This window comes from Terrapene carolina, unplaced genomic scaffold (assembly GCF_002925995.2).
Source record: "Terrapene carolina triunguis isolate 2854851 unplaced genomic scaffold, T_m_triunguis-2.0 Scaffold33370, whole genome shotgun sequence".
NCBI classification, from domain to species: Eukaryota; Metazoa; Chordata; order Testudines; family Emydidae; genus Terrapene; species Terrapene triunguis.
The window spans coordinates 1-18,960 of record NW_020697721.1 but is presented as its reverse complement, the minus strand read 5'-3'; the positions used below and the strand labels follow the sequence as shown (position 1 = coordinate 18,960).

Here is an 18,960-nt window from a genome sequence, read left to right as displayed (position 1 = left end):
GAGGTGGGGGCTTGGCAGGGGGCAGAACTAACAGCCGGCCTGGGGACAGGCGGAGGTGGGGGTGGCAGAGACACAGCACTGATCAATCAGGGTTTGGGGGGTTGGGGAGAAGCAGCAGCAGCAGGAATCTGTGTCCTTAGATCTCATTGGGGGCTCCCAGCCGGGGATCAGCAAGAGGGGAAGGGATAAGATCAGGGAAGGAAGAGAGCCGCCAAGGGGGATGATCTGTGACAGGGAGGAGAGACACAGGAAAATAAACAGGGATGGGAAGTGAGGGCTAGAACAATAATGAAAAGAAAAGGAGAGTATGAAAGGAAAGGGAACGTGAGCGGGAAGGAGAGATTTATTACATGTTACTGAAAGTGAGACTGTAACTCATTCATTCCCTATATTAATCCCTGGCCATTGGTGCTATTTTAGTGTCATAATTAAAACTGTTCTCAGTAGCTGGGGATCTCCTTGCCATGCTGCGGTTATTAAAGCTCCTTCTTAGCTCCTTTTACTTTGCTACTTTCCAGCTACTTACTGTAAATAAACCATTACAAACAATTCTTCCTGTTTGTTCCACTTTAATGTTCCAGCTACAGGTGCTGGGGGCAGCATCATGGGATTTGCTTCTGACTGGGTTGTGTCCCCCCAGCTCCCACAGGGAATATTGCGCCTTTAGGAAGTGAGTTTGCATTTTCCAGTGTGATGTGTCACTAACCAGCCTGTGCTCTGTCTCTGTCCTGTACACACCCATGTCAATCAGGAATTGCTCAGCTGTGCTCTGCGGAGAGGTGACTGGTTGCACATGGTGTAATCCATGAAGGGACTCGGGTGTTGCAATGCTGAGAATCACAGTGAGTAATTTTTAGGCAGCAAGAAAATCACAGGAACAGCAGCACTGTGACCCTCAGAGCTGAGTCAGGGGCCTAAACTCCCTAGACCAGGGTCGGCAACCTACGGCACACGTGCCAGACACGGCACGCGAGCCGATTCTGAGTGGCATGCAGCTCCCTGCCGCGGTCCCGACCCCCTGCCCCACTCAGCCCCCCCGCTCACCGCTCTCCCCTGCGGGGGCAGGAGGCAGAAGCTTGGTTCCGCAGCAGCCAAGCTTCCCCCTTCACCTGCTTCTTCCCCCTGCGTGGTGCTTTCCGGCCCCTCCTCCCCTCCTCCTCCTCCCCCACCCTGCACCAATCAGCTGATGGCCCTAGTGAGGGGGTGGGGGAAGAGCGGCAGCGTGCTCACAGCTCCGTAGAGGAGGCAGAGAGACATAGGACGGAGCCTGGGGGAAGGGGGTGGAACAGGGCATATCCCTTCCAGCCCCCTGCCATGAGCCACTCAGGGCAGGGGGCTGGGAGCACCCCCACGAGCCGAGCACCCCAGCCTTCTGCCCTGCACCCCCACAGCCCCATTCCTCTGCCCTGACCCCACACACACACTCAGCCTTCTGCCCTGCACCCCCATACCCTCAGCCCTCTGCCCTGACCCCTCACACACACCCAGCCTTCTGCCCTGCACCCCCCCCGCCCCCCAGCCCTCTGCCCTGACCCCTGAAACACCCACCCCCAGGTCTGGGGTCCCGGCCGCAGGCCCTACTCAGCCCGCTGCCGGCCTAGGTGAACAGACCCCCAGGCTGGCAGCGAGCTGAGCAGGCTGGTGGCGTAAGATCAGCATTTTAATTTAATTTTAAATGACGCTTCTTAAACATTTTGAAAACCTTGTTTACTTTACATACAGTAGTTTAGTTATATAATATAGATTTATAGAAAGAGATCTTCTAAAAATGTTAAAATGTATTACCGGCACGCGAAACCTTAAATTAGAGTGAACAAATGAAGACTCGGCACACCACTTCTGAAAGGTTGCCTACCCCTGCCCTAGACAATCCATGGGTAACACAGGCACCTTACAATGCAATTCACAAAAGCCACCTCAGTAGGCGGGGAGCCATGTAAGCTAGCCAATGGGAGATGCCAACAAGGGGTGAAGGGGTGTCCTAAGCCACACCCCTCTCACGGATCTAAATCTGGGCTGCAGAGGGGTGTCTGTCTCTGCTTAGCAACCCACAAACAGAAACCCACCACCTGACGTCTGGGGCCTCCAGTCGCGGCAACTGCCAGTGTCTGGTAGTGGTGGTGGTGGCGGCGGCTGGGAGCCCCAGGCCCTTTGAAATCACCCTAGCAGGCTGCAGGGCTCCTAGGCGCATGCGCTGGATGGATGCAGTGGCACATTAGGGGAAGGAAAAGCCCTAAACTCCAGCAGGAGCTGCACTGGCCAAGGGTGGGGAGAAGAAGCCCTGGACTCTGGCAGGGTGGGGTGGGGGGCAAGAAGATGTGGGACTGAAGCCCCGACCCCCCTCTGTGCAGAGATGGTCTGAGTCCCTCTCTCTCCCGTGCCCCCTGCACGGAGCTGGCTCTAACTCTCAGGCTGTGGAGAAATTCAGCCCAAATCTACTCACCTTGGTATCTCCATTTCCCCCCTCACCACACAATCATGAAGGGATTCAGCCTAGGAGGCAGGGACAGCATTAGCCCCATTTGGCAGGTGGGATCTAGGGTACACAGAGGTGAAGTGACTTTCCCAAGGCTAAGCAGAGAGTCAATGGCAGAGCAGAGAACCAAACCCAGCACACCTGAGCCTCAGGCCTGTGTCTTAACCACTGGGACACCCTTCCTTCCCGAGGATGGGGAACCTCCTCTGCCACTTTGAGTGAGTGGGTGGGAGCGGGCACTAGACAGAGCCACCAGGAGGTGGGGGGAGTAGAGAGACCTGAGGGATAGCTCTGTGGTTTGAGCATTGGCCTGCTAAACCCAGGGTTGTTAGTTCAATCCTTGAGGGGACCGTTTAGGGATCTGGGACAAAAAAACAACAACTGTCAGGGACAGTACTTGGTCCTGCTAATGAAAGCAGGGGACTGGACTGGACTTGACTTGACTTGATGACCTTTAAGGTTCCCTTCCAGTTCTATGAGATAGGTATATCTCCATATATTATTATTATATAGAAAATGGACATGGGTGGGAAGCAAGAAGGGGAAAACATCAGGAAGGGGAGCAAGGACTTAGAAAAGAAACAAGAGCAAGGTAAAGCGTTTGATACGGTACCGCATGAGGAATTATTGGTTAAATTGGAAAAGATGGGGATCGATATGAAAATCCAGAGGTGGATAAAGAACTGGTTAAAGGGGAGACTGCAGCGGGTCATACTGAAAGGTGAACTGTCAGGTTGGAGGGAGGTTACCAGTGGAGTTCCTCAAGGTTCGGTTTTGGGTCCGATTTTATTTAATCTATTTATTACTGACCTCGGAACCAAATGTAGGAGTGGGCTGATAAAGTTTGCGGATGACACAAAGTTGGGAGGTATTGCCAATTCGGAGAAGGATCGGGATATCCTGCAGGGAGATTTGGATGACCTTGTAAACTGGAGTAATAGTAATAGGATGAAATTTAATAGTGAGAAGTGTAAGGTTATACATTTAGGGATGACTAACAAGAATTTTAGTTATAAGCTGGGGATGCATCAGTTGGAAGTAACGGAAGAGGAGAAGGACCTCGGAGTCCTGGTTGATCGCAGGATGACTATGAGTCGGCAATGTGACGTGGTCGTGAAAAAAGCTAATGCGGTCTTGGGATGCATTAGGCGAGGTATTTCTAGTAGGGATAAGGAGGTGCTGGTTCTGTTATACAAGGCACTGGTGAGACCTCATTTGGAGTACTGTGTGCAGTTCTGGTCTCCCATGTTTAAAAAGGATGAATTCAAACTGGAACGGGTACAGAGAAGGGCCACTAGGATGATCCGAGGAATGGAAAATCTGTCATATGAAAGGAGACTCGAGGAGCTCGGTTTGTTTACCTTAACCAAAAGAAGGCTGAGGGGAGATATGATTGCTCTCTTTAAATATATCAGAGGGATAAATACCAGGGAGGGAGAGGAATTATTTCAGCTCAGTATTAATGTGGACACGAGAACAAATAGATATAAACTGGCCGTCGGGAAGTTTAGGCTTGAAATTAGACGAAGGTTTCTAACCATCAGAGGGGTGAAGTTCTGGAACAGCCTTCCGAGGGAAACAGTGGGGGCGAAAGACCTGTCTGGCTTTAAGATTAAGCTTGATAAGTTTATGGAGGGGATGGTTTGATGGGATAAAGTGATTTTAGTCAATAGGTCAATAACGTGCCATCGCTGGTAATTAGTAACAATGGTCAATGATGGGATATTAAAAGTTACTACAGAGAACTTTTTCCGGAGGGTCTGGCTAGAGAATCTTGCCCGCATGCTCGGGGTTCAGCTGATCACCATATTTGGGGTCGGGAAGGAATTTTCCTCCAGGGTAGATTGGCAGAGGCCCTGAAGGTTTTTTGCCTTCCTCCGCAGCATGGGGCAGGGGTCGCTTGCTGGAGGATTCTCTGCGACTTGAAGTCTTTAAATCATGATTTGGGGACTTCAACAGCTGAGTCAAGGGAGAGAATTATTCCAGGAGTGGGTGGGTCAGCTTTTGTGGCCCGCATCATGCGGGAGGTCAGACTAGATGATCATAATGGTCCCTTCTGACCTTAAAGTCTATGAGTCTATTAGTCTATGAAAGGGGAAAAACTCCCCACTGCTTGTGTCTCCCATCCACCTTCTTCCCACAGCCGTCAGTGGCCCACAGCTCCCAAACAGGCCCTAAGCAAGGGTGAAGCACAGAGACTGGGGTGTTACTGAAGACAGCTTGTAGCTGAGTGTAATGATTTTAATACACTGTAATTCATGATAATGTAATGATGTAGTTCATTACTATTTTAATAATGATGGCATTGTTAGGATACCAGTGATAGACACACATTCAATAACTAGAGTATGAAAGAAGTGTATAAATATGCTGAAAATTGTCAGTTTTGGGGACAGGCTGAGCCCCCCCAGACACACACATCTCACCCTTAAGGCAGGAGGGGGCAGAAAGGAGTGAGCAGTGGGTAGGAGGAGGCTGTCAGGGGAGGGGACCTGAGGGAGGGGGCAGAGCAGGGACAGGAAGAGGTGGAGTGGGGTGAAGTGGGGGCTTGGCCTTGGGGAAGGGGGAGGAGCCAGGATGAGGCACCCACCAGCACAACCAAAAGTCAGCACCTATGGCGCGTGGGGTGGTACTAGCGGCAGCAGCGAAGGCAGGCAGGTGGGCATGTGGAAGCCCTGGCCATGCCGGAAGAGCGCGCCCAGCAGGGCAGCTGGCAGCTCGCTGGGCACCAGCCAGCACAGGCGCAGCACTGTCCAAATGTCAGGCGGACGGAGTCCATATGGGCGCGGCTTGTTCACGCAGGCACCAGCGGGGGCCCATTGACTGTTCTGCCCTGGGCTCGGAATTGCTGTAGGCGGGTCTGGGGGGTCTGTGCTCATGTCCCGCTTGGGGCCCACAGCCCAGCTCCATGTGCGTTCCCATAGCTTGTCCTCTGTGTCCGTTTCCCTTTCTATTCACTGTGCTGTGTTAGATCAATGATGACACTCATTTAGGGGATTTCCTTGGGTAACTGATAGAGATTTATGGTCTGAATTCTCACTGGCACAGCACTGCCAACCCCAGGCATTTAAAAATCTTAAATCAGGCCAGACCCCCAAAATCATGAGATTTAATAATAATAAATAGGAAATATTAATATTATTTTATTTGCCTTTTGGTTTCTCAGAGCTTTAGACTGCACTCGGGGCCCCCACATGGGGGGAGGGGGAAGGGTACACTTTACCAGGGCCCGGAGACCCTGGGGGCCCAGCCCAGGCTGCAACCCCCATCACCATGTGTGGGAGGGGGCCTGAGTTACAAGTTTGTACTGGGCCCCCAAAAATTATGCTTGAGCCCTGACTGCACTGGGGTGAAATTTTTATGTTTTTTTCTGCAACAAAAAGAGCTAGATACTTCCTTTGTTTAGAAAACAAAAGCCGAGAGTCTCACCTCCTCACATGCTTCCAGGAGCTGGGGCTTCATCAAACACACCAAATATTGCAAGACTCATGATAAAATCATGAGAGTTGGTGATTCTGCAGCTGCTTTCCACTGAGCCAAAGCAGCATTAGTGTAAATGAGAATCGGGTCTCAAAAACACTGATTCCAACTTAACCAAGCTTTTAGCCTGAGAGTTTATCACGAGGCTTGGAAGGATTAGCTTTTATTCATAAATGTTGGCAACCGTTGCTTTTGCTATCTACACACAGAGCAATGAAAAAATATTTCAATTGATAATGAATGAAAATTACAGATACGCAAAGTAAGAACAAGGCTGCTTGAGAACTTATTTGCGTTTGATTGAAGGAGAGTGACTCTGCATCTTTTGACAGGTAACGTTGACCATCTCTGCTTTCATGGTTATAATGCTTCAACTTTTTGAATCTACTGATATTAAATCATTGTGGTCTGACTCGCTATTGACGTATCCCCCCATAATTTCCCACAACTGTGAAAATTGAAATTGAGAACAATTGGAAGGAAATGCTAAAACCCAGATTTTTGTGCAATTGTGAACATTTAACTCAATAAATATTGGGAAAAAATGCTTAAAACTGGCAGACATATATTTAATCTGTCAGTGAATGCTGAGTATCTCTCCTCAGACACACAGACTCTGGGCTTGGCTACACTTGCAGCTGTGCAGCGCTGTGAGTTAAACCTGACTTCGTACAGCTGAGTAGGGAAAGCGCTGCAGTCTGTCCACACTGACAGCTGCCCAGCGCACTGTCATGGCCACATTTGCAGCATTTGCTGAGCCATTGGGAGCTGTAGATTATGGGCAGCTATCCCACAGAGCACCTCTTCCTATTCTGATGCCGTGGGTTGTGGGAAGGGGGCGTGGGTGCGGGGCATTCTGGGTCCTGTCCCAATGCCCCGTGATGCATCGCTTTGCATCCCAGAAATCCCTTCGTTTCTGTCCACCTTTGGCGCCATCTTTCAACGGTTTCTGTGCAGCGTGATCTGCCTGCGGGAAATGGAGCCCGAACTGCTGAGGCGTATGCTGACTTATCTCACCAGCACGTCACATTTGGCTGTCGAACTATTCCTTAAGATCCAAAGTGACAGTGAGAGTGAGGAGTACAATGATGCTATCGAGCTGCGTAACGCGTACGACACGAAATTGCTTGTGGCATTCACGGACATGCTCAGCACCGTGGAACGCCGCTTTTGGGCTCGGGAAACAAGCACCGAGTGGTGGGATCACATCGTCATGGAAGTCTGGGATGACGAGCAGTGGCTGCAGAACTTTCGGATGAGAAAAGCGACTTTCATGGGACTGTGTGAGGAGCTCGCCCCCACCCTGCGGTGCAAGGACACGAGATTGAGAGCTGCCCTGCCAGTGGAGAAGCGGGTGACTATTGCAGTCTGGAAGCTGGCAACTCCAGACAGCTACCAGTCGGTCGCAAACCAGTTTGGAGTTGGAAAGTTGACCGTTGGAATCGTGTTGATGCAAGTTTGCAGGGCCATTAATTGCATCCTACTCAGAAGAACCGTGACTCTGGATAACGTGCAGGACATAGTGGATGGCTTTGCACAAATGGGGTTCCCTAATTGTGGAGGGGCGATAGATGGGACGCACATTCCTATTCTGGCACCACCCCACCTAGCATCCGAGTACGTTAATCAGAAGGGGTACTTCTCTATGGTTCTCCAGGCGCTTATGGATCACCGTGGGCGTTTCATTGACATTAACACAGGCTGGCCCGGAAAGGTCCATGACGCATGCATCTTTCGGAACAGTTGGCTGTTCAGGAAGATGCAGGCCGGGACTTTTTTCCCAGAGCGGAAGATCATGGTAGGGGAAGTTGAAATGCCCATTGTGATCCTTGGAGATCCCACTTACTTGTTAATGCCATGGCTCATGAAACCATACACAGGGAGCCTTGACAGCAGCAAGGAACGGTTCAACTACAGGCTGAGCCGGTGCCGAATGAGTGTGGAGTGTGCCTTTGGCCATTTAAAGGGCCGCTGGCGATCTCTGTATGGGAAGCTGGACTTGTCCGAAAACAGCATCCCCGCGGTTATATCCGCGTGCTGTACCCTCCATAATATTTGTGAAGGGAAGGATGAAAGCTTCACTCAGGCATGGACCTCCGAGGTTCAACACCTGGAGGCTGAATTTGCACAGCCAGAGAGCAGGGCTATTATAGGGGCCCAGCGTGGGGCTGCAAGGATTAGGGATGCCTTGAGGGAGCAATTTGAGCCTGAAAACCAGCAGTGATATCTGGTGCCCTGCACGGGAGTGAAGTGCAGTAGTTCCAATATTTAGGAATCAGTGTTTGCTAAGCAGACAAGCAGACTTGCAGTGCCTGTTTATTTCCTGGGCTAAGGAGTCTTTTACTTTATGCAATAATAAAGAATGTTTTCAAAGCCAAAAGATCCATTTATTGAAAAGAAAATGTATTTATTGAAAAGAAACACAACTGCTGGGAATCAGAAAGGGCATGGGGGTGAAGGGGGTGAAGTGGGGAACAGTTCAATCACAGATCCGCGTATGTCCTGTCTGGTGTGCCGTACAGTGAGTGCTGCACTTCAGAATAGCTATATTGCATGCTCATGGGGGTTGAGTGCAGAGGGTAAGGGTCGTAGTTTTCAGGGCTGGGTGGTGAAGATACTGGTGTTGGAGGCAGCTGGTGGCGTGAAGAACACGGAAGTTGGGGAAAGTGGGTTGGAGGTGACAGTGGGGCACAACGGAAAGAGTTTTGGGACAAGGGCTGTGGGGGGGGGAGGCGTTTGCGTTTCCGGTACTGCTCCTTCTGCATGGCTACAAGCTCCTGGATAGCGTCTGCTTGCCGCTCCAGGATGCTTATGAGCCGATCCGTGCTTTGCTGCCGGTGCTCCGTGCTTTGCCGCCGGTGCGCTGCGTTTTCCTGGCGGATCCTGCTTTCTCTCTCCCTCCAGTTCTGTGCTTTCTCATTCTCTTTAATAGATTGCCGCATCACTTCTTGCAGCATGTCTTCTTTGCTTTTTCGCGGTCTCTTCCTGACTCTTTGCAGTCTCTGACCAGGTGATAAGAGGGACGGCTGAGGTCTCAAGGTTGATGCAGCTGTATAGGCAAAATGCAACATTTAACAGAGGCAGCATTGTTTATACCAGACAGAGTAATGATTTCCCCTGCACTTAAGGAGCATAAAACACACAGGGTCACACAAGAGCATAATTTTCCCGTCCCAAACAGAGCACACATATCCCACGGGAACCTCAAAATGGTGAGTAAGGGGGACTGATTGTTTCAGGACTGGGCTGCACTGTCCTCTGGGTTTCTGTGCCTTGGGGAGAGCCAACAGCTTCAGGGGGCACCTACACTGAACACTGTCCCAACATTTTCCACAGGAGTGCGTCCTGGACGATATCTCGCTGCTGAGGGTGACTTAGGAAGCAAGGGAGGGTCTTCTACTGCAATGCGGCTTCCGCCCTGGCCCATATGCAGCTTGCCTGTATGCAGCAATGGTCCCCCCGCCCCTCGCGGCACAGTGGCGTGGACACGTTAGCCTGGCTGGGACAAGGACCACGGTGGCTCTCCCGATAAACCTGTGCAAGCGCATTGCACATGTTCTGGATGAGACATTCGAAGAGATTACCGAGGCCGATTACCGCGATGTGATAAACCACATCAATGCACTATTCCGCATCTAGGCATGCATGCCTAACCCTCCTCTCCCAAAGAGCCCGCACCGAAAAAATTTCTTCCCGAAAAAACCCCGTTTACCGGGAACCTGCTCTTCTGTTTGTCCTCCACCAAGTACCGGCCGCTGCGACTGGCTACCTTCCTCCTGGCTCGAGAAGAGCTCCTGGCTGCATGGCTCCAGGGATTCCGGGGTGTCTCCATCTGGCCCACCACCATCACTCCCGTTTTCCTCCTCCTCCTCCTCTTCCTCCTCCCCCCCCCCCACCGGCTCTGAAGTGTCCATGGTGGTGCTCGGAGTGCAGGTGGGGTTAACCCCAAGTATCGCATCCAGCTCTTTGTAGAATCGGCAGGTCGCGGGGGGAGCACCCGAGCGGCCGTTTGCGTCGTGAGCTTTGTGGTAGGTGCTCCGCAGCTCCTTCACTTTAATCCTGCACTGCAGGGCATCCCGGTCATGGCCCCTTTCCATCATGTCCTTTGGTACCTTCCCGAAGGTATCGTAATTCCTACGGCTGGAGCGCAGCTGGGACTGGACAGCTTCCTCCCCCCAAACACTGATGAGGTCCAGCAACTCGCCATTGCTCCATACTGGGGCTCGCTTGGCGTGTGGAGGCATGGTCACCTGGAAAGATTCGCTGATAGCACTCCACACCACGCCGGGCTGAGCAAACAGGAAGGGGATTTTTGAAATTCCCGGGAAATGTAAAGGGTCATCACATGGTTGGTTACCTGAGGCCAGGGCAGTAGAGTTTGAACTGATGACCAGAGTGGCTAGAAACAGGCATTGTGGGATACTGCCGAATTCTTCTGGAGGCCAGTCCCAGCGCATTGGGCAGCCACACTGGCACTGCAGCGCTGCAGTGGCAGCGCAATACACGCTATTCCTCTCGGGGACGTGGAGTACATGCAGCGCTGCAACCACGGAGATACAGCGCTGCCAATGCCTTGCCAGTGTGGATGGGGAGTTAGTTACAGCGCTGGGGGCGGCTTTGCAGCGCTGTAACTTGCAAGTGTAGCCAAGGCCTCTGCTCCTTCAAGGGCATCACCCTAGCATACTTCAGTTACATTATATTCACTCATTACCATATTTTTATGAAACCATATAGACTGCACAATGTCACAGGTTGTATGTATTTGATTCCATTTAACAATTGCAAAGTTCTTGGTGCAGGCTTGTAGCAGTGGTAGAAGAAACTGCAAGCTCAAATCAAGTCTCTGGAGTACATCCACAGCTTTGGATGGGTCATTCAGTCCTTGCTTCAGAGCTTCAGTTTCTAGCAAAGTTCCTCCAGATGTCAGAAGCAGGATTGAAGACCAAAATGAAGGGGTTTCCAGGGCCTTTTATATCCTCTGCCTTGTGGAAGGACACCCCTTTGTTGTTACTGTGGAAAATCACAGCAGCAAGATGGAGTTTGGAGTCACATGGGCAAGTCACAGGTCCATGCATGACTCAGTTTGCAGGGAGAGCAGCCATTGCTCACATGCTACCTTGAACATTTCCAGGAAGGCTCTTCAGATGTGGATTGGAGTCTCCCAAGGTCCACGGTCAGCTAAGTGTTTCTTGATTGGGCACTTACTCAGAATAGTCCTTTCTCAAGAAGCTGACCAAATACTTCACTGTTGCTACTTAGAATCAAATACATTGAGAAACAAGCAGCTAGCCAATATTCATACCTTCCAATACAGAAATGATACACACATACAGACAGCATAATCATAACCAGCAAAATACAACCTTTTCATAGACACCTTACTTGACCTTCTTTGTACAATATTTGGTGCAACTATAGGACCTTGGTTGCAACAATGATCTATATGGTCAGAGTTCATTTCAATAACATCACAATGGGCAAATCAGTAAGGCCTAAATTTAAAACAGTGGCCTAAATCTGTGTGTCTTGATTTACCTCTTCAAAATACAGGACTCCAGGGCACGTGTTCCATCTGCAATCGCAGCTGTAGCTGGAGTCAGTGGGCGCTGCGGGTGCCCAGCACCATGGAGACCCAGCCCCTAAGCACTTAGGTCAGTACCCAAATTTGAATCCTACATAAAAAGACATTCTTGACATTTGGACCCAGTCCATCATTGTGCTCTGGCTCCTGTGCCAGCTAGCCTGGCTGTTTGTGCCTCCTCCCCAGCAGCTGCAGGCACAGGGAGTGCTCCTGGGAGGGGCGGGAGGGAGTGGAGTTGGGGCATGGACAGGCTGGAGGAGGAAGGGGTGGAAAGGGATAGAGGGGTGCAGCCAGGGTGAAGCTGCACCTCATTTACTCTGCACCCTGGCAAAGCCCCTGAGGACCATTAAACCAGGGATGCAGCTCTGGCTGGAGCTCAGGACTTGCCCAGCTGCTGCTAAGGTCTGCATTAGCCCTTGAAGCCTCTGAATAGGGGGCCTATTGAACAAACCCTCTGCCTGCCTCAGTTTACCCATCTGCTCAATGTTTGTACGTCTGTTTGCATTACAGTCTAAGGAGAACGAGGCCCCCCATGGTGCTGAGCTCTGAGCAGACACTGAGCAAATAGACCCGGAAAGCTTACGATTCAGTGTCCTGATCCTGAAAAGTCTCAGTGTCCCAATGATGCCAAAGGGACCGAAATGGATAAAGTTACAGCCACCATTTACTGAGAAAAGGGTAGAGTACAAAAATGCCCCCCCAGCTGTGTAACTGAATGTCTCTCAGTAACCAGCTGCACATGGTACATCCGACAGCCAGGGGAGAGAAATAACAGGTACTGTATGTACCATTCCAGTCTTTTTCCTTCTGTAACCCTCTACCAAAGCAGTGAATCTGCTCTGCTCTGCAATGCTGAGTGAAGACCCAGGTACCTGAGACAGCAGCAGGGGAAAGGTGTTTGAACGATGCCTGCAAATCTCAAGCCGCGCGGAGACCAGTAAAAGATCAGCACTTCACTCCGCTGAGCTGCAACGTCTCCATTAACCACGTTGTTAAACTGTTGCAACAATGGACCTGGGTAACTAGCTGCATCCACAGCAGCATCTCTGCGCGGCACGGCTTCTCCACCACAGCTGAATTCCCTCTTCTTGTCCCCGATGGCGGCTTCCCAGACTGCCCCAGGCCTCCTCAGTCTGTCCCCACATCCCCTCCTGCAGCCGCAATGGGCAAGTGGCCTGAGAGGTCTCTGTTTATCCCACGCTATGTACCCTGCAGGCCCCTAGTGTGAGCTCCCTGCACACCTGCTGCCCTCGGCCATTGGGTCCCAGCCCTCACCTGGGGGACAGGAGCTTGGCTTCCCTGCAGCCCCTGGACTCTCTGCTGGGACTGATAAACAGGGAGAAAATGGGTGCAGGCTTTGCTGTGTGTGGTTGTGTTACAGGGTCACCTGCCCCACTAGGGCCCAGGCTGAGATCCCAGCACATTCCACAGGCCCCTGAGGTGCCATTAGATGGACTTTCAGCCTTGGTCCGTGTGGTGGTGAGGGAGGCACTGGGTTACTGCCCTGGGGGTGCTGCTGGGGGAGGGAGGAGATTTACCTGCTCACAGACAATTGTAACAGTTCTAAAGCTTCAACTTTTTGAATCTCAGTATCTAGTGTCATTAAATATTTCTGGTCTGACCAAAATATTGTCTGATCCCCCCACAATTTCCCACAACTGTGAAAATTTTAATTGAAATGATATGCTTAAAATCTAGATTCTTGTACAACTTTGAAAGTTTAAATCAATGAATATAAAAATTGCTTAAAATAAACATTGTCTGTCAAAATTATATATTATAAAAATATTCTGCAGGCTCATCCTCGCAGGGGGATGCCTCAGTGACCCTCCACACCAGCACAGGGGCTGATTGCAGGCCGGGAGCCCTTTGGGTTTTAATTACAGGCTAATTTCACTGAAAGTTACCTGTCACAGGTGTGACTGTACATTTTTTCACTAAAGCCTCCAGGGGTGAAATTGGTTGGGTCCTTCCTGCTCAGCAAACAGCAGGAATCATTTTCAGGAAGGGAAACACCCCCTTGCTGCCGCAGGCGGGGCATAGTGTGAATTCAGGAAATTGAAACTAACCCTGATCCACTGCCCAGAGGGAGTCATGGCTGCAGAGAACCCCGTGGAAAGTCTCCAGGAGGAAGCGACATGTCCCGTCTGTCTGGAGTATTTCACAGAACCTGTCACTCTGGAGTGTGGGCACAATTTCTGCCGAGCCTGCATCAGCCAGTGCTGGGAGGGATCCGATACAGCCGCCTCCTGCCCTCAGTGCAGAGAAACTGTGCAACAGAGAAACAACAGGCCCAACAGGCAGCTGGCAAACATGGTAGAAATCGCCAAGCGGCTGAGTTTACAGGCAGCAAAAGGAGCAGGAGGGGACGGGGTGTGTGGGGAACACCAGGAGGCTCTGAAACTGTTCTGTGAAGAGGATCAAACCCCCATCTGTGTGGTGTGCGACAGATCCCGGGCTCACCGCACTCACAGAGTGGTTCCCATACAGGAGGCTGCCCAGGAGTACAAGGTAGGGAATTGCTGTCAGATTTAATAGATTAACTTTTGGGTTTTAATTACAGGCTAATTTCACTGAGAGTTACCTGTCACAGGTGTGAGTTATCATTCAGCTCTGTAAAGTCTTCATTGTACGGGGAGATGCTATAGCAAAATTAATGGTCTGGCAGTATGGCAACAGAGGCAAAATATCAAGACTTGAAAGCAGGATCTACCCCATCCCTTTCCTGATGCCCCCTGCAAAGCCCCACTCACTCCATACCCCCCTCTCTCCGTTACTCGCTCTCCCCCACCCTCACTCACTTTCACTGGTCTGGGGCAGGGATTTGAGTAGGGATGCGGGCTCTGGGCTCAGCTTGGGGCAGGGGGTTGAGGTGCAGGAGGGGTGAGGGGTGCAAGCTCTGGGAGGGAGTTTGGGTGAAGGAGGGGGCTCTGGGCTGGTGCAGGGGGTTGGGGTTCAGGAGGTGGTATGGGGTGCTGGGTGCAGGATGGGGTAATGGGTGCTGGCTCCAGCCGGGCGGCACTAATTTACCTCAGGTGGCTCCCGGTCATTGGTGCAGCAGGGCTAAGGCAGGTTCCCTGCCTGCCCTGGCCCTACGCCACTCCCGGAAGGGGCCACTGCACCCCTGTGGCCCCTGAGGGAGGGATGTGGCTCCGCGCGCTGCCCCTCTCTGCAGGCACCGCTCCCGCAGCTCCCATTGGCCACAGTTCCCCATTCCCAGCCAATGGGAAATGCGGGGGCGGTGCTGCAGGCAGGAGATTCATACAGAGAACCCTGCCCTCACCCCAGGTTGCGTGGGAATGTTGGCCACTTCTAGGAGTGCCGTATGCCTGAGGCAGGCAGGGAGCCAGCCTCAGCAGCAATGGCAACCCCGCTGTGCTGCCGGAGATCACGATCGACTGGGAGAGTCTCCAGGATCGACTAGTCAATCGCAATCGACCAGTAGATGACCATTGGTCTAGCTAGACAAAAGGTGGGAAGGGAAACTGAGGCATAAAGTGGGGCGGCGAGTTTCCCACAGTCACTCAGCATGTCAGTGAGAGAGCTTAGCAGAGAACCCAGATCTCCCCAGACCCAATCCAAGACCCGAACCACTTTGCCATGCTGCCATCTTAGCATCAGCCCTGGCCAGGGATGAAGTGTGTCCATTAGGAGGGAGCAATGCCTTGATAAAGGTCCCAGGCCCAGCAGGGAGAGGGGGTTTCTCACTGGGATTGTGAACTTCCGTGTTGCTCCATGAAGGATTAAACTCAGATGCTGCCGGCCTGCACTAGAGGAGATCACTGGGCTAAACACTGAACCTGAATTGGTAACAAGTCAGAATATGACATGCTCCCAATCTCCATTAATGAGGTTTCATCTCCTTCGTGGTCCTGATGTCACAAAGCGATTAGAACCAGTCATCTTGGGTTTCAATTGGAAAAACACCCACTTCCAAGAACCTCTCAAGTATTCAGATGAAACCTCCAAATCATTTCTCTTTCTTCAGGAAAGAATCCAGGCCCATTTGAAGACTCTGAGGGAAGAGAGAGAAAAGCTGCTGGGATTCAAAACGACTAGAGAGGGGAATAGCCGGGAGTATCTGGTAGGTTCCTGTTGTTATGAACCGGCAGGGACTGGCAGTGGGAGGTCTGTTTGGAGGCAGATTCCTGTGTGGCCTTGGTGAACATGGGCTTGTGTGTGTTTCTCCATCATCATGGATTGCTGGGTTAGATTCGTGTGTAGACAAGCCCTAAGCTTCCGTTGCAGTTGATGAGTTAATGTCTAGCCCTTGTGGCTTGCCCAGAAATCCTCCCCAAGTGAACTGAATGTCCCCGTGAAGTGCTGTCCACTGTGTCTGGTCATTTTGTGCATTTTTTAAATGTTTGTTTCTTTTAACTCCCCAGGCATCTCTGTCAGTGTAGTGCTGAGTCCTGCCTCCTGCTGCTCTGGGTCTGAATTTCCACAAACCATAAATAACAATATGCTGACCATGACAGGCATGGAAACATCCCTTACAGAGGGATACCAGGGCCAAAGGGGAAGGTGTGAGAGAATCTCCTGCCTAGTACACACAAGATAGAGTCAAATGTCAGAAATCTTTTGATTTTCAAAGAAATTCATCCTCCTGCACACTCAGCTCTCCATGAAAGGATCCCGGGCTCCATCCATGTCCCTGACCAGCCCTTTTCCTTATTTTCATATAGAAACAAACACAAACCGAGAGGCAGAAGATTGTGTCTGAATTTCAGCAACTGCAGCAGTTCCTGGAGGAACACGAGCGACTCCTGCTGGCCCAGCTGGACAAGCTGGATGAGGAGATTGTGAAGATACAGAATGAAAATGTCAGTCAACTCTCCGAGCAGATTTCCCGTCTCAGTGAGCTGATCAGTGAGATGGAGGGGAAGTGTCAGAAGCCAGCAAGTGAATTCCTGCAGGTGAGACTGAGTGAGAAACACAGGTGGGTGCTGCAAGGTAGCCAGCTCCCCCCCCTCAGTGCCGTCTGTCAGCTGCCCTGCCGATCAACTCCTCCCCCTCCCTCCAGCACCACCTGCCTATTTGCGATCAGCTGTTCGACTGTGTGCAGCAGTTGCTGGGATGGAGGGGGAGGACTGGGGAGGGAGTGTGCCCACAAGAGGAGGTGGGGAAGAGGCAGGGTGGGGGTGGAGTAGGAGCGAGAAGAGTTGGGCTGGGGTGTGGCATTGGGGGAAGGTTTGGAGTGGGGGTGGAGGGTGGGGTTGAGCACCCCCAGGGACAATTGGAAACCAGCATCAGTCATTAGAAACATGCCAGATCCCCACACAGGGAAGGGAGGGCTCCTGAATCATAAGCACAGGAGTCCAGCCATCGGAAACCATGGTGTAACTCGGCGTGTGCATTGCTGACATGTGAATAACTATTATTCTTTGCAGAGTCACAGACACAGAGATAGGGGAGATGGAAAAGCCCCATTAGCTCAGGGAATCCATGGCCCTGGGGCCAGGGCAGGGCCTCGCTTCCCCATACTTCCTAAATCCCTTCCCTGGAATCCCCTGTGTGTGTGTCAGAGGGGACTGAGATTCTTTTCTCTCTCTCTCTCCTCTAGGACATCAGAAGCACCTTGAGCAGGTAGGTGACTCTCTCTCACTCCCCCTCACACTTCACAAAGCTAAAGAGCTTGGTGATGTTAGCACCTCATCTCCCCAGGTCTCTCCAGCAAAATGTGTGGGAAAATGTGCTGGATATGAATCTCTGATCAACTTCATCCTGGGATGCTCACTCTTCTACAGATGACTCTGGAATTAACTATTCAATGGCAAAGACTGACCTCAAGTATTTCATAGAGATATCACATCCCTAGGGGACTGGTGGCCTCAGGACTATGAGGATGGACCTGTCACTGCTGGGGCACTGGTCACCATTCAGGCCAGGGCAGCAGCGATCAAGAGTCTTTCCCACCTGAGGACTGTTTGGAGACCTGTGTGGAATGAGCTGTGGAGGGGGGAGTTGGTGTCTCAGTCTAGTTCCTAGAGGGCAGATTTCTACAGCACTTCACCTGGGAACCTGCTGTCCCCCAGAGCATGGAGGCCAAGGAGTGAATTGGCCACAGAGACACAATTCCCCTTTTGTCCCCAGAGCTGATCTCTCCAGACCAGAGTTGAAGAATATTAATGAGTCCTTTGAAGGGAAGGTTGTATGGCCATGGGCTGTGTCACACCTGCTCTGAGGCTGGGGGAAGTGGAATTCTAACTCCAGGCCCATTAGAGCAGCGACTCACTAGCCAGAACTTATGAGTCACACAATGAAATATAATGACGTGAAATTGTTTCTCTCCAGGTTTGAGAAGGAGCAGTGCCAGCAGCGAGAGGAGATTTCTCCTGAACTGGAAGAGCGAGTCAGTGGTTTCTCTCAGAAAAATATTGCACTATTGGAGGCTCTGAGGAAGTTCAAAGGTACCTAGAAGGGATCTAGGAATGGAAATTGGGATGAGCCTCTGTGACTGTGGGAAGAGAATGGTGCTGCTGAATTGGTTCACACTTAGATGATGCTTCCATTTAATTGTTGGGTGAGAATGCCAGACACTTGAGGTCCAAGTCACTCAGATTGATTAATTGAAACCTTTATTTCTACCAAAAGCATGCCTTGCCATGACCATTACCCTTAAAGTAAGAAATGACTCAAAGGAAAAAATGACTCAAAGACTAAGGCCAGAAGGAGCCATCATGATCATCTAGTCTGATGTCCTGCACACTGCAGACTACAGAATCTCACCCACCCACTCCTGCAATTGACCCCTAACCTCTGGCCGAGTTACTGACGTCCTCAAATCATGATTTAAAGCAGGGATCGGCAACCTTTGGATGTGCTGGCTGCGGCTTCCCGCAGCCCCCGTTGGCCTGGAACGGTAAACTGCTTCCGGTGTGAGCTGCGATGCACCGAATCCGCAGATGTGGCAGGTCTGGCCCTAGCAGGTCACGTCCCAATGGTTGCCAATCCCTGATTTAAAAACTTGAAGTGTAACAGGTTGCGCACTCGCTGGCACAGCGCCTCCTGCTGGTCAGTCTGGGAATTAGCTTTTCAGCTCCAGAGCACCCCCTTCTGGCTGGTGTCTCTCCTGCCTCAGGCCCCCCATGTCCCTCCTGGACCCCGGTGCCCCTTACCTTGGGGTTCTGCCACAGCATTACTCCCACACTCTGGGTCTCCCCTCTCAATCCTCTATAGCCACCTTGCCTCAGTGGCTACTGCCAGTCATGATCTAGCCCCCGCTCACTGGGGCAGTCTGCAGACGCCACTCTGCATTGGCAAGGGGGTTGGACCTGCTGCTTTTCTAGCCCCAGCTGTCTCCCTGCAGCCCTAGTACCATCCCTGGCCCTTAGCAAGGCCTCAGCCTGGGGACTTGCCAGGCCAGAACTCCCCAGCTCTGCCTGCCCTTCCCCAGCACTGCTCTGTCTGAGGTACCCTGTGC

General features: G+C 51.6%; 1 protein-coding gene across 1 annotated transcript; it reads left to right on the top strand.

The window, feature by feature from the left end:
• Positions 1-13,624: 13,624 nt before the first annotated feature.
• On the top strand, positions 13,625-17,947 carry LOC112113119 (zinc finger protein RFP-like; the record flags this gene model as incomplete). The annotated part of the gene is made up of 5 exons (XM_026663358.1): positions 13,625-14,048; positions 15,526-15,621; positions 16,223-16,453; positions 17,101-17,123; positions 17,832-17,947. Coding segments are annotated over exons 1-5 (883 nt in total), but the record flags the coding sequence as incomplete, so codon positions are not given.
• Between the last annotated feature and the right edge of the window lie 1,013 nt (positions 17,948-18,960).